The 15722-nt window shown below is 44.4% G+C and overlaps 1 protein-coding gene across 1 annotated transcript in view; it reads left to right on the top strand.

The window, feature by feature from the left end:
- The first annotated feature begins 1387 nt into the window (after positions 1 to 1387).
- Positions 1388 to 15722, top strand: part of ENTREP2 (endosomal transmembrane epsin interactor 2) — a 317089-nt gene continuing 302754 nt past the window's right edge. The window contains exon 1 of the mRNA XM_017867687.1: positions 1388 to 1444. Coding sequence (XP_017723176.1) covers positions 1418 to 1444 — 27 coding nt within the window. The 5' untranslated portion in view covers positions 1388 to 1417. The remainder of the gene's footprint in view (positions 1445 to 15722) is intronic.

Here is a 15722-nt window from a genome sequence, read left to right as displayed (position 1 = left end):
CCCCATCTCCCCAGGCCCTGGCAACCACCACTGTACTTCCTGTCTCCAAGAATTTGACTACCGTAGGTACCTCACAGAAGTGGAGTCACACATATTTGCCCTTTTGTGATTGGCTTATTTTGCTCAGCACAGTGTCCTCAAGGTCCATCCATGTTGTGACACGTGTCTGAATCTCCTTTCTTTTTAAGGCTGAGTAACACTCCTTTGTGTGGATGGCCTCCATTTTGTCAATCCACGCATCTGTGGATGGACTCCATTTTGTCAATCCATGCATCTGTGGATGGACACTTGGTTTGCCTCCACCTTTTCACTATTGTGAGTAACGCTGCCGTGAACGTGGGGGTCACATGCCTCTCCCTTCTTTCATTCTTTTGGGTATATACCCAGAAGTGGAATTGCTGGCCTATATGGTCATTGTGTGTTTAATGTTTTGAGGAACTGAGGAAGGTTCTTTTTTGGGATGGGGAGACAGTGTGGGTGTGTTTGCTCATGGAAGGGAGGACTACGTAGAGACAGAGTGGAGGCAGGGGAGGGGATAATCCCTGGAGGGGGCCCTGGAGGAGCCAGTGGCGCTGGGATTCAGGAAAAGGTGGGAGAGCGATGATGGCAGCCCTGAGGCAGAGGATGGTGACAGCGGAAGAGGCAGGGAGGCCCCTTGTCATCCTGGGCCCTGCCGACCCTGTGGTGAGAGGCAGGACAGGAACCACGGGTGAACTGAGTATGACTGAGGAACAGGAACACACAGAATGGCAGCTGAGCTAACTTTGGAAACTGGATATTTGTGGTGACGTTAATTGTGGTTTTCTCCAGTAAGACGTGGAAACCTGGGAGTCACCATTTTCTTCATGCTAATGTTGGAAACGAGTGAGGGTTGTAATTTTATAGGTGAAAAGTTAGCTCAAAGTTATTGCAGAAAAGTTTTTGATTAATGTATACTATTCTATTATATGCAGAATAAAAAATATTTCCCCACATGTAGACCGATGCAAAATGACATGCTTTGGCTGGTATCTGGCATTAGAACAGGAAAAGGAAGTGAGGGGACTACTGTGTTAGTCATTTAACATGGAAGCGGAGAGTTGTTCAAAAATCAGCATCTCCTGGAACCATCATACATTTGTCAAAACTAAAAATAACTAAACTACAGACTTTTGGGATTTCGCCAGTTTTCTACTAATGGTCTTTTATGCAGGGTACCATGTTTCATTTAATCATATCTCTTGAATCTCCTCTAATCTCAGTTTCTTATTCTTTCCTTGTTTTTCATGACCTTGACACTTTGAAGTATACGGATCAGGTATTTTGTAGAATATCCTTCAATTTGGGTTTGTCTGATGTTTTCTTATTGTTAGACTGGAGTTACGAATTTGAGGAAGACCACCGCAGAGGTGAGGTACCCCCCTCATCACATCATATCATGATGTCAACATGTGACTTACTACTGGTGAGTTAACCTTGATCACCTGGCCAGGCTGGTGTCTGCCAGGTGTCTCCTCTGTGAAGTCACCATCTTTCCCCTCCTTTACTCCTCTTTAGAAGCCAGTCACTCAGTTCAGCCCACACTCAAGAGGAGGAGGATTAAGCTTTGCCTCCTGGAGGAGAGCGTGTCAAAGAATTAGTAGACATGAGTTAAACCATAGTGATTAGTAAATACTCTGGGGGAGATACTTCCAGACCATGCAGATATCCTGTTTCCTCTTAAAATTTCAAGCGCTGGTGTTAGCATTCTAGAGTGGATCTGGGCTCGGTAGCGATCACCGTGATGTTCTAGGGGTGACTTTCTATTTCCCTCCTTCGTTTTTCACATTTCTGATTTGGAATTCTTCTTTAAGGAAAATTGGTCTGTCCCTCCGTTGTTAATTTAGTCATTGCGACATTAATGTGGGTTCCTGTCTCTTTATTTTGGTCTTTAGGTTGTAATTCAACAGTGTGGGTATTTATTTTGTTGCTCAAGTTATTCGACCTTTGGCCATTTGGCTCCTGCTTCCTTTTGACACTCTGCTTTCCCATCTTCGCCCACCCTCTACTGTGTTGTTGTTGTTTTATTTTTATTTTATTTATGTATTTATTGTAATTTCAATTTTCTAGCACTATAAGATGTTCCTGGTTCGTCTTACATTCTGATGCTTTCCCTGCCCCTATCATCAGCTGCTTATGCGTTTCTCCTTTTATCAGAGAATGGTATTAGAAAACCAGGGTGCTAGTTGAGCTCCTTACTGTTGGGTATCATTGCTTCTATGCTCTCTTAGGGTCAGAACTAGGAAATACATGTATAGTCAGTTCTCATCATTTGCAGTGGTTTTGTTTTATGAAGTCATCACGAATACTCAGTGAATACTGAGCCATTGCCTTCAGGGGAAATACACATGTACATGGTTAAGTTCCTGTTGCCTCTGGCCTCATTTTCCTCAACTGGTCAGTACATAACCTTGTTTCATGTGTGTTTCTGTTTAACCTGTTTGACCTGTTCCTCTGTCTCATGGCATGCATTTGAATCTTCTAATTTCATCTTCCCTTAAGGGTGTTAACAAAAGAACAGTGAGATCTGTGGAGGCAAAAGGAGAACTTCATTTTCTAAAAGCAATTTGCAGATCGGGAGATACAGCCTTCAGCACAAAACAAAAGTGTACTCCAAGGAGAGACTGTGGGTAGAAGGTCATAAAGGTGCAAACCACAGGATAGCTGGGGGTTCAGATGCAGGGGCTGGGTTGGATGGTCTTTAAGGAGAACACCACAAGTCTCTCTTTGTGGGCTGGCCTCAGGGGGTCTGTGGGTGGTGAGCTGCAGTCTGTTTCAGCACTGACAACAGGAACTGGTTTGACTGGATGGCAGAAAGGGAGGTCCTGTGACACTTTTACAATATATTTCTGAGAACACGGAGAACATGACCTTTCCTTCACCCAACTATGGCCATCTGGTTCTGCTTTAACTTTGCACACATCAGTTAGCCACGGGGAGTCCATTTTGACTGTCCACTGAGGACATACTTTTAACACTGGGGAGGCTGCATCTGTGATCTTTGTAAAGCGGTCATTTGTGGAGGCCTGCTATGTGTTGGGGACAGTGAAAGGCACTTCCCCTTCATTATTTCTGTGATCTCCATCCCAGTCTTGGGACTGTGGATCATCTTTCCTGTTTTGAAAATATAAACACCAAGCTCAGCTTGTGATGTGTAGGTCAACACAGCTGCCCAGGGCCGGAGGCAGGATGCAGATCCAGGTCTCTTGTGTTCAAGGTTGTGCTGCTCTTGTGTTCAAGGCTGGAGCTGCTGAGTTTGACTCTCCGGGAGGGGTCCTGGCAGCCTTATTTTTAACTTACTGAGTAGCTAATACATTGGCTTTTAAAATTTGTGTTGAATTCTTTTGACTTGTACTCCTTGCTTCTGATTAAGTAACTGATATCCCTGCATACCAAGGTCAGGTCGAAGATGAAGGCAAACTGTGATGGTCATTTTCAGAATTGATGTTCAGGACTGGATGGGAGTGTGAGTTCTCTGCCATTCAGGAGGACACCACTTTTCCCACTAGAGGGTGAAGTTCTGATTGGAACTGTCTTACTTGAAAATATTCTGGGATTCATGTCCTTGCTGGATTACCAAGGGGATTTGCATTTACTTTGGAAATTCAAGCACATTTTATCCAGCGTACAGGCACTAATGAAGAGCTAATGAACCGCTGAGACACTGTTTCAAATAAATGATTACAATCGACAAGAGAAGTACAAACATGACCCTGATGAAGGATAATCAAGAGCGAGTGGAAAGGGTGATTTTATTAATTACCCAACTTCTCAGTCTAGTTTCAGAATGGTGAATAAGAAGAGAAGTTGGAGATGGAATATTATATAAAGTGTTCTGTTACTTTTAAAACAGGCCAATTGACAGAAGACAGTGTTTTTAGGATCATTTTGAGCATGGTTACTGATGTCCTCTTAGAATCTAAATATCAGCTTATTTTAGTAATGTAGATGTTTACTTTTTCAATTTTTACATTTTATAGCTAGTTGCAACAATATTGCAGTTTTTTGTTTTTTTTTCCTTTAAATGTGAGCCTTTGGCTTATGTACTTGATAGAGAAAGCTTTACCATCCATTGTAGACTTTAGGCTTTAAGAAATCATTGTTTGCCGGGCGCGGTGGCTCAAGCCTGTAATCCCAGCACTTTGGGAGGCCCGAGACGGGCGGGATCACGAGGTCAGGAGATCGAGTCCATCCCTGGCTAACACGGTGAAACCCGCTCTACTAAAAAAATACAAAAACCTAGCCTGGGGAGGGTGGGCGGGCGCCTGTAGTCAGCTCTTGGAGGCTGAGGCAGGGAGAATGCGTAAACCCGGGAGGCGGAGCTTGCAGTGAGCTGAGATCAGGCCCACATGCACTCCAGCCTGGCGACAGAGCCGAGACTCCGTCTCAAAAAAAAAAAAAAAAAAAAAAAAAAAAAAAAAAAAATAAATCATTTTTACTGGAAAAAGCCATCATTTCTTTTCAATGACCTGATTCTTCATTGGCCTTTGGCACTAGTGGGAGATGTTTGGAAGGGACAGGAAAGGTCAGGGACAGCTTCATGGGCTTTGGCTTTGGATAATTCATGAAGTGGAATGTAACGTCTAAAAGACAATTTAATGTTTAAGCAGGAAGTTGTACTGTCATTTTTGTTTGACCTCTACCTCCTGTCCATTTGATCTTTTTGGGCCTTCTGAGTTCTTGGACATGAGGTAGGGGTCAGCGTGGAAAACAAAGTAAATTTGACCGTTTTAAATTTTGTCTAAAGACTGGATTGATACTTAAAAATATAACATCGTTGGAAATCCCATAATGTTACAGATATGTTTGAAAAACATTTTCTTCCAAGTAATTAATATTTAAACACGTGGATAAGTCATTTATTGATTTCTCTTCATGATTCAGCATTGACATCAGTGTTCCCTTGCATTTTGTTTTCAAGCTTCTGAATTGATTTCATTTGAGGGTGTCCTAAAATTACAAAGTAAAACCTATCTGTTTTCAGAATTTTCTTGATACCGGGCAGCCAAAATTAAGTTTAGAAGTAGATGATTTTTCGGCCGGGCGCGGTGGCTCAAGCCTGTAATCCCAGCACTTTGGGAGGCTGAGACGGGCGGATCACGAGGTCAGGAGATCAAGACCATCCTGGCTAACACGGTGAAACCCCGTCTCTACTAAAACTACAAAAAACTAGCCGGGCGAGGTGGCAGGCGCCTGTAGTCCCAGCTACTCGGGAGGCTGAGGCAGGAGAATGGCGTGAACCCGGGAGGCGGAGCTTGCAGTGAGCTGAGATCCGGCCACTGCACTCCAGCCTGGGCGACAGAGCGAGACTCCGTCTCAAAAAAAAAAAAAGAAGTAGATGATTTTTGTAGGCTATTATGACTTCAGCTGCCCTCTATAATGCCAGTTTCCAACCTTTTTGTTCTCTTGACTGAATATGTAATACATATTTTAAATCTGAACTTATAAAAGAAATCTCTGCTCACAAAACACTTTTGTCTGTTTTATATATTAGATTCGGCATAGGAATATCTTTGGGGAATAAACAGTTCTCTTAAAGTTTAAAACGACTGAAAACGATTGACCCCAGTGCCAGCTGGGCAGTGCGGTTTTCCTTCAGGAAGGCCATGTCCTCTGCAGGGTGTGTAGAGTGCTTCCTCAGCAATGGAACCCAGGGCTCTTTGTAGGTAGACAAGACCTATGGAGTATGGCTAACATAGAAAAGATAATCTGAGTATGTTACACATGAATCAAACAGCTACATTTTTCTTCTCCAGGTCAATGTCAGGTGTTTTACAATATTCCTGACATTGTAGAGAAAATGACAAATGGCAAGCTCTCCAACATCTGAACTCCTGCCCGATCGAATGGCAGGAACTCCACATATTCTCACCCCAGGAGAGAAATCACCAGATAGGATCATTCCTTGTACACCTGAGTTCTACTTTGCCACGATCCCAGATCTAGCTTCGTCGCCATTGGCTGCTCTGGTACATTGGTTGACTCATCAGTAGCAAAGGGCGTAATGGTTCACTCATGTTTCATGAAAATGGGGTAAACAACCAGGACTGAAGGACTTTCCAGGATGGAGGTCTTCCAGCGCTAAAACCGGAAACTCCAGGGCAAACTGGGATGAATTGCTTACTCAGATGTGATACTTACTTTCAACCACAGTGAAAGAGCATCTTTACAGTTCCATTTACATTTTGTGTGTGTGTATATATATGCACATATGTGTATGTGTGTGTGTGTGTATATCTCTATATATAGATATGCAGCAACATTCTCTTGAAAGAATCCAAGGGCCTTATTTTTATGTCCACCTTTCTTTTCCTCCCGTAGAGTGTGATTAGAACCAAATAACAATTTATAAAACTACACTAGAAAGATGGTTTGAAGGCTTGGGTAAGTTTTATCATCCCCCCAAAAGGATATTAACAAACATAAAAATTAAACAAGCGGTGCTGAAAACTTGCCCCAGGCATCACCCAGGATGCACTGTGCTGGTCAAGCATGGTCCCCACTGCTTATTCCTGGGAGTACCGGGTAGATGTCCCAAAATCGGGGTCCAGCTGCTGCTTTAGGAGGGTTTTCTCATTTGAAATTTGTATTACTTCTTTCCCTTTGAGGGTTTGCAGACTGGGAAGACCGCTCCCACCCTGGAGACACTGGGGAGCACAGAGTGGCTGCAGATCTCTGAGCTCACATTTTTTGCTGTCTTAAAAACACAAATGCCAGACAAAGGGAGACTTTCCAAAAAAGAAAATGGGAGGGAAAAGTCACTGAAAGAAGCAAACACATGTTTGTCAAGCAGGGTGGAGTTAGTAGAGAGCAGCCTGGAGAGGGATAGGGAAGAGGGGGAAATGGGGAGGAATGGAAAACAGCTGTCCAGTACTCTCAAAATGGACCATAATTAAATAGTTGCAGGAAACGAGTCTCACTGGGTTTAGAGCAGTTTTTCAACCTGGATCATAGCGGAGATTCCCTGGGAGCCACAAACTCCCATTTTGAGAAACTCCAGTCTTGGAGTCTGCCTAACACTTGGGCCATGGTCTGCCATGCTTTCTTGTTGATTGTTTTACCAAAATTCCATTTTGAAATGTTAATTTTTAACACAGGACTGTTTTCACCATCTAAGGCATTGTTTCTCAAGCTTCGTGAGACTCAATGTGCACTGCCACCGCCCTGCCCCGCCCCAGTGTCCTCTGATCTCTGCTTGAGTAACATGGATGGGCTGTAAGGTTTAACTCCAGTGGAAGTGGTTTGGTCATTCATGTATGCTCTATGTATGTATGTCATGTATGCTTCAGGTCAAACCTGCGGGAGCGAGATTCTTTTCTCCCTCGCGGTTTATTTTGCACCACGTGGATGTGTCTGGGTGATCTGGGTGTTCTGTAATTTGTAGCACATGATCCTTCCAGAGACGCTTATGATACATTGCACAGCTGTGGATTAGTGTGGGACACTGAACAGGTGAAGGGATGCTGAGGAAAGGCAAGGATGTGGTTTTAATCACCCAAACATCAAGTAATCACATAGCTTCTTATGTGAGGCTTGTTTAGGAAGGCGAAGGAAACAATTTGCAATGTTGACCTATGCACCAGGGAACATCTTTTTGAAAGGCTTAATGAATAACAGACCTATTACAGAACAACAGTCTCTTCCGAAGCAGAAGCAACGAAATGCACAGCTACTCGCTCATAGATTGCTGAATTCTGCAATCAGGGAAGCCCCATGACCCCTTTGAAAGATTACAGGGAATTCCTGAATTCCCCTAAAATCAAGATATATCCTGAACTGACATGCCAGCTAGAGCCACGGTAACCACATAGTCATTAGTTCATTCAGCAGATTTCCTTGGTCATCTGTTTCTAGGTACTGTTGTACACTCTAAGCTCACATTCTCTAGGAGAGACAGAGGGTAGACAGACAAACAAATCGACAATGTAATGCTGGGTAGTAAGAAGTCTTACAGCAACAAATACATATAAGCAGGGCATGGGAATAGAGTAATAGGGTTGGTGGTGTACAGTCATTCAGGTGAATGACGTGCCTTTTGGTTATGAGAGGATGAGGGTGGTTTGCTTTAGGAAAGGAGCATGCACAGATCCTAGGGCCAGAAGGTAGTTGTTTTTTCTTTGTTTCTATGGAGGAGTCTGTGTTTGGTGTCTGAGAGACCTTGAGACCCCCTTGAGCCAGTGGCAGAGAAGGGCTGGAATCCCTACCAGCTGCCAGCGAGGGCCGGGGCCAGCCTTTGAAGCCTGTTATCGGGATTCTCTCTAGACTTGTCAAGAGCCAAATTTGACTAAAAGGGACATTCTGGGAATTATTTCATCTTGGCTTGAAAGAATGCATTTTTAACTAGCTGTGTTATGTGATGGGGAATAAGATTTGTACCATTAAGTAAATTGGTCTTTTTCTCATGGATATGTGAATTACTATGAGCAGCCTGAAGAATAAAATGGAGCTAAGTCGCTGTTGGAGTTGAGTTTCCAAGGGTAAAGGGAATTTTCTACCGTCAGGTCAAAAAGGAAAGGAGCAAACCGGAAAGGGGCACCTGTGGTCCCCTTGAAACAGGGCACAGCTCTTCATTGCATTATTCATTCTGAGTATTCACTGCAGTGAAATGTAACCTGAAGACGCAGTGAACTGAGGTTGGCTGAGACCTACCCTTCTAGGCTAGAACTCGCCCACCTGTGGTGCTGCGGGGAGGAGACAGTCACAGCCACCGGTGCTGGGACTGGGTCCAGTGCACAGAGTGCCAGGACCATCAGGGGCTGACCCAGGCAGGTTCCTTCGCTTCTGACGGGGCAGTGGTGTGATTGAGACCTGTTTGTGCTGGGATTCAATTGTAAAAAAGATGCCTCTTATGCTCATGGAGAACTTTACCCAGGGGAGGCTTACACCATGATAGAGGCCTGCAGATGGAGGTAGGGGTGCGATGAGCAGGTAGAGAATAGGTGATTATACCCGGTGCCTCTTGGGGGTAGATGCCCAGTAGTGAGGCCGGAAGCAGGAGCCGGGGCTGGACCAGCAGTGGAGCCGGCCAACTCCAGGCCTGCAGGGAGAGCCGAGGGCTCCTCACAGCTATGTGGATCCCAGGGTCTGGGGCGGCTGAAGCTGGAAGCTGGCGGAGGTGGGGAGGGGTGAAGCTGCGCTGGGACAGAGCAGTCTGCCAGGCCCTGTAGGTGTGGGCTGCCATGCTGTTTCCCACTGCTGGTCAGGGGCACTGCCCTGGGCGTGGGCTCCTGCGGCCTCAGTCACCAGCTGCAGCTGGATTCCCCCAGTGTGCACTGGGGACCCAGGGTCCTGATCCCAACAAAGCTCACAGTGTTGGGGAGAGGGTCAGATGGGAACAGCACTAACCAGCGAGAGTAAGATAATCAAACATGGTGCAAATGTGGGGAAGAAGACATCAGAGCAGTTCTTCAGGCCAACCCACTGGGAGGAGATGATGTTTAAGCCCAGGCCAGGATGGCGACGAGGCATCTGTGATGTGGAAACCTGGCGAGGAGCCTCCTAGGCAGCACAGACCCATGCGCAAGAGCTCAGACGTGGCCGGTGTGCGGGGCAGGCAGAGGGCCTGGGAGGCTGAGCCCGGTGCCTGGGGCAGAGGTGGGTGGGACCAAAACCCAGGGCTGGAGGTGGGATTTATTTGAATTGCAGAAAATTGGAATTGAGTTTATAAACATGAAGGAACGGGCATTGCCTGAAATGAGCAGAAGTCTTTTAAATTAGAATTAGACTCCATGCATTGAGAGAACATGTCGCTAATTTCATATTTAACACAATCCACTTTGCCTGCCTATTTAAAGGTAAGTGCATTTTGCAGTGATAGGCATCCTACGGCCAGAGAGTCATTTTAGAGCAACAAAGGATGAAATCTCAGGCAATTTGTCATGGTTTTGCTAACTATCAAAATAGCCTGTTCACATTGAAAAGGAATGCAAATGCCAGCGCGTTTCCATTATTTCAGAATTCCTCATCAGAGTGGTCTTGTGTTCATTCATTAATTTGAAGAATAGAAAATGAGGGTTCTTAGACCTGGAGTGAGAGGCAAATGGATTGATCTCTTTGCCTCCACCTCCCACTCCTTTCCCCTATAAAAATTGTCACTTAAATTTTGCGTGTGTGAACATAGGCCAAGATTTTATTTTACTTTTTAATTTGCTTACTGTTTTTCCTCAAGCTGAGTTCTTTGTGTTCTGTTTGCAGATGCCAGGGAGTATAACATCATATTATGATCAGACTAATGACTTTACCATTGCTTAGATCTAAAAATAGTTTTAAGAAAAATGATTATGTGTATTATATAAATTTTGGGAGAGCGTTTCACAAAGTGACTTTTATTTTGTGGGTTATATTTTTGCTAAAAGCATGTCTGTAAAATGTCTCCAGGGCAAGTTATAAAATTATATTTTTAATTAATTTAAATATAATTTAAAATAAAATTATATTTTTTAGGAGAATGATTCAAAGCGTAGTGTAACAGTTGTACAGGACTCAAAATGACACAGGTGGATGCTACTCCAAGCAGACCTGTTTCATCAACATTTTAGATTCATAAAAAACGTAAGTTATGTAAGATTCTTTACTTATCACAATAAACCATACCTGCAGGGGCCAGCGTGGCATCGCAGGATTAATTGCCTCTGTTAATTGCCAATGTGATTTTACCCGGGGTTGTGTAACCTGGCCACTGGTATCCTTAGAATACCAGATTGTAATTGCGTTTCCCTCTTTAGGTCCTTGTGAGGATTAAACAGGTAGAGTGCCCAGATGTAAAGCTTGAAAACAATTTGGGCCTGCAGTGTGCCTCAACAACCCTGAATCCATGCTCCTGGAATAGGGTATATTTGGGGCAAGCGGCAGAAGCCATTTGGGTAGCTATGCACAAAGGAGTTACTAGAAAGACATCGGGGAGGGTGGGAGTTCACTGGAGATGTGTCAGTAAGACCAGGAACCTGGTCACTGTGAGGATCTCTAGCACAGTTTCATCAGACACTGTCTTTCAGAGTGAGTCATTGGCCCTTTTTTGGAGAGTGGGTGGTCTCCAGGAAAATTAAATCTAGGTCAGATCAGGCCTTGTTTTACCGGGTGATGGGTGTACCTCTGTTCCTCCCTCCTTCCTCCCATCCTTCCCCCACCCGTCTCTCAATGCATTCTTTTTGTTTGTTTGTTTTTGAGATGGAGTCTCACTCTGTTGCCCAGGCTGGAGTGCAGTGGCGCAACCTTGGCTCACTGCAACCTCTGCCTGCCTCCTGGGTTCAAGCGATTCTCCTGCCTCAGCCTCCCGAGTAGCTGTGATTATAGGCGTGGGCCACCGTGCCTGGCCTCTCAAGGCATTCATAATGATCATAGTACCTGCTGTGGGCCAAGCCTGTGTTGGGAGCTGGAGATGCTGCTTTGGAGAAGACACAGTAGGCCTCTGCCTGGCGAGTACAAGTCCTGGAGCAGAAGAGACAGGCAAAAAATAAGGAAACCACTTCATACAGAGATACGTATTTGAGATAAAACTGCAAGGCCATGGAGAGGGGCCAGGGCTGTGCTGTGGACTAGGGGCCCAGCAGGGGCCTCTCTGAGCCTGTGGCCTTTGAACTGAGGCTGGCAGGATGGGTGGAGCCGGCCATGGGAGGAGCCTTCTATCAATGGGGGAGGCAGGTGCTATCTCTAACTCGCCTTCTGAAAGAGAAAGCGCCTTCTGAAAGAGAAAGCCTTCTCGCCTCTCCCCACTGCCCACTTTCTTGTTCCCGCTTCCACCATTCCCCGGTTTTCCCCCACGGAATTGATTTCTCCTTAGAGACAATGTGTACGTGGTGGTTGAGGTCTGCAACACAGGCTTCTGGGTTTCAGAGGAAGTAAAGGTTCAGTAGGTGTTTGGAAGTCTGCACCCAGCCCTGTTGTACAGATGGGGTACGTGGGTGGCTCTACATCAGGCATGGGTGAGTGAAGCCACCTGGCTTGCTAGCAGCACCTTTTGGTAACGGCTTCTTGAACTGGGACTCCTTCCCTCATCCTCACCCCATCATGGAGGTGCCCTCACGGCGGCCTGGATCGGGCATTGTGCAGCCCTGTTGGCATTCCATACCTGCTTCTCTGTATTCCTTTGAGAACTACGGGGTCCGTAGTTTCAGCTCATGGCTGTCCATAGGTTTCAACCACAGACAGATTTGTCCCTCCTACCAGATCCTGTCAGAATTAGGACAGAGGGAGGAAGGATTGCAACCAGCAAAGCAGATGACGTTTTTAATGGGTTACATGTGATAGAGAGTATACATGTCAGTACAAAATCCCAGCTCCAGTGTGGAATTCCCAAATTCAAAAATTAAATATTGGCTGGGCATGGTGGCTGATGCCCATGATCCTAGCACTTTAGGAGGCTGAGGTGGGATGCTTGCTTGAGGCTAGGAGTTCAAGACCAGCCCTGGGAACATAGTGAGACTCTGTCTCTACAAAATTTTAAAAATTACCTAGGTGTGATAGTGTATGCCTGTGGTCCCAGCTACTTGTGGGGCTAAGGCAGGAAGATTGCTGCAGCCTGAAGGGTCCAGGCTGCAGTGAGCCAAGATTGTACCACTGCATTCCAGCTTGGGCCACAGAGCAACGCCCCATCTCAAGATGGGTGGATGGATGGATGGATGGATGGAAAGATAGATAGATGATGGATGGGTGGATAGATGGATAGATAGATAGATAGATATTAACAGTGCAGGGATAGTCTGCAGGAGAACTATCATTTTGACAGCTGATGTGTAAACAGATCTGGGTATGTCAGTTGAGAGCAAGTTCAAAGTGGGCAGATTTCATCAGCCGCCCAGCAAATCCTCAATGCTAGGAATTCTGCTGCCTCTCTGTACAGCGAATGTTGTTGCTTGTGACACTGGTGATCCATGACTATATTTAAAACCTTTTATTTGGCCAGCCTTAGGGATGACTGATAGCTGCATTTTTATATTTCCTGGTTTCTAAATGGGATGCCGTTTCTTGACATTTTCATTACACTCACTTTTGTGTGTGCTGGTGAATGGCAGCACAGGAAACCCTGCATTATGCAGTCTGTCAGTGCTGGTGCTATTTATTATAGAAATACTGACACATTTGGAATTTGGGCATATACTAAAGAAGACTGGCCTTTTAAGTTCTGTTTCCTAATAATGTATTTAAACAATTCAGAAATTTTACTTTTTTTTTTTTTGGGAAAAGAGCTTAAGACACATGGAAAAGTGAAGCTTTAAAACATGGAAGTGGCTGGGCATGGTGGCTCACACCTATAATCGCAACACTTTGGGAAGCCAAGGCGGGTGGGTCACTTGAGGTCAGGAGTTCAAGACCAGCCTGGTCAACATGGTAAAACCCCATCTCTGCTAAAAATACAAAAAATAGCCGTGCGTGGTGGCGGGTGCCTGTGATAACAGCTACTCGGGAGGTTGAAGCACAAGAATCGCTTGAACCCATGGGGCAGAGGTTGCAGTGAGCTGAGATCGCACCACTTCACTCCAGCCTGAGCGATAGAGTGACACTCTGTCACAAATAAACATGGACGTATGTTTTTTGAGTGTATCAGAGTCTCCATAGAGTGTCGTCTTGATTCTGCTGTGGAAAGAGGACTTGGCTTTTGGTTTGACTTTTATTTTTCCCCAGTGATTCTTAGACATTTCTGTTTTGTCATTTATCTGTCCACTTAAAAATGAATTCTGGGTAGGTCTAGGTACATACTGCAATGTTTTATCTTAATAAATTGTCAAGGATGGTGTTTTGTTTATATTATGATACATTTATTCACCACTCTGTTGGTTTCAGACTTTTAAGGTGATGGGTCTGAAGAGTGTCCTAAAAGAAAAAGCTCCAGCCACCATGTAGTAGGTCTGATTGGGTGTTTCTCACCAGTCTGCTGGTTCTTGTTCAAAGTGCAGGTTTCTGGGTGTATGAGGAGACTCGTACCTCCACCCTCACGCTGATGTCCATGTCCTAACCCCTGGAACCTATGAACCTTTTACCTTACATGGCAAAAAGGACTTTGTAGATGTGGGGAAGTTGTGGATTTGGAGATGCGGAGGTGGTGCCAGGTATCTGAATGGGCTCAAGGTAGTCACAGGGGTCCTTATAAGGGCAAGAGGAAGGCAGGAGAGTCAGAAAAGGAGAAGCAAGGATGGAAGCAGAACTCAAGAGTGCTGTGGGACCACAAGCCAAGGGCTGATGGCAGCCTCTGGAAGCTGGAGAAGGCAAGGAAAGGGACTCTCCCCTGGAGCCCTCCAGAAGGAGCTCAGTCTTACCAACCCAATCCATTTTGGACTTTTGACCTCAAAAGCTGAAAGGTGATAATTTTGTATTGTTTTAAGCCACTGAGTTTTTGGTCATTGGTTGCAGCAGCAATAGGAAACTAACAGATAGGGCTATATCTCAGGTACCCCAAGTTGGGCTCTGGGGTTGGGGCTCAGGCAGTCTTCTTTTTCAACCCCACTTCTCCATGACTCTTATGAACAGTGGAGGAGAGAAAAATCATTGCTCTCACTTCTTTGAAAGTTGTTGCAGGATAACGATTAGGCCTGGAAAGCTTTGAGAATCGAAAAATAACAACAATTAATAGTATATATACTCAGTGTTTATAAAGACATACAAATACTTTTAATTATAGAGCAGAAATTGCTAGTTTGCTTTAAATATAACCAAATAAATCACATAGAGTCAAAGAACAAAAAGAAACCAAGCACCCATACGATAATAAGGTCCATCTGGAGGCCACATGGCTACAGGTTTCTTTGGCCTCCTCTCATCACTTTTTTCCTGCAGACAGTAGGTCAAACCATCATGTTTAATCCTGATTGGACAGTTCGCTTCTACTTCTGTATGTAATGCACTGCCCCAAGCTTCGGGCATCACACGGACCACTCGGTGCTCAGTGTACATAGCATTTTGAAGTATTTGTGAATGTTTAGGATATATCACACACCAACTCCAAAGTCAGTGGAGTAAATGGCACACAATGAAACAGAGAAATGGAATAAAACTTCAGAACAACTCTGGCTCATGACCTGTGAGATCTGAGAGGTGCCACATTGCAAAAGAAGAGACTGTGAAGTCTCTTGGAGGCAGACGGAGGACACGAAAATGTTACTGTGAGAAGGAAACCAGATGACCAACATTGGATTAGTGAATTAGGATATCACCTGGGGGATCTATTTTGCAACTGAGAGCAATGAGACACGATGGGGAAATTATGAGAGAAAAGCTAAATTCGTGGAAAATACGTGTAAGATGTCAGACGGGCACATATAGGAGATGCTTTTGTTTTTGGTTTGATTCAGGTAATAGAAAATTTTCTCAATTTCAGTAATCAAAAAAGATCAAAGATAAGCATTAAACAAGACAAAGCAGGCTATTTGAAAAGAAAAGGATCAGATGAACACTAGATTTTAATCCATAAAGTCAAATGCTAGAAGATAATGCAGCAACATTTGCATATTTTAGAAGGAACAGGTTGAGAAGCAAGATTCCTCTAGGCTTTCTATATGTAAGATTTCTAAGCTTATTTATGTGAATGGGTCCATAAAAGTCATTTTCAGAAATACAGTGGACTCAAAATTTCTGCATACCATTTCTGAATAAAGGAAATTACTTGTAGTGCACAAGCCAAATGAGGAAAATTAGTATTAATTATTTAATAATGCCTTTAATTGTGATTAAAATAAACCAATTATTAATTATTAAACAATTATTATTTAATT

Source organism: Rhinopithecus bieti, unplaced genomic scaffold (genome assembly GCF_001698545.2).
Source record: "Rhinopithecus bieti isolate Rb0 unplaced genomic scaffold, ASM169854v2 scaffold_4180, whole genome shotgun sequence".
Lineage (NCBI taxonomy): Eukaryota > Metazoa > Chordata > Mammalia > Primates > Cercopithecidae > Rhinopithecus > Rhinopithecus bieti.
Note: the sequence above shows the minus strand (reverse complement) of the source record. Positions and strands in the feature narration are given on the sequence as shown.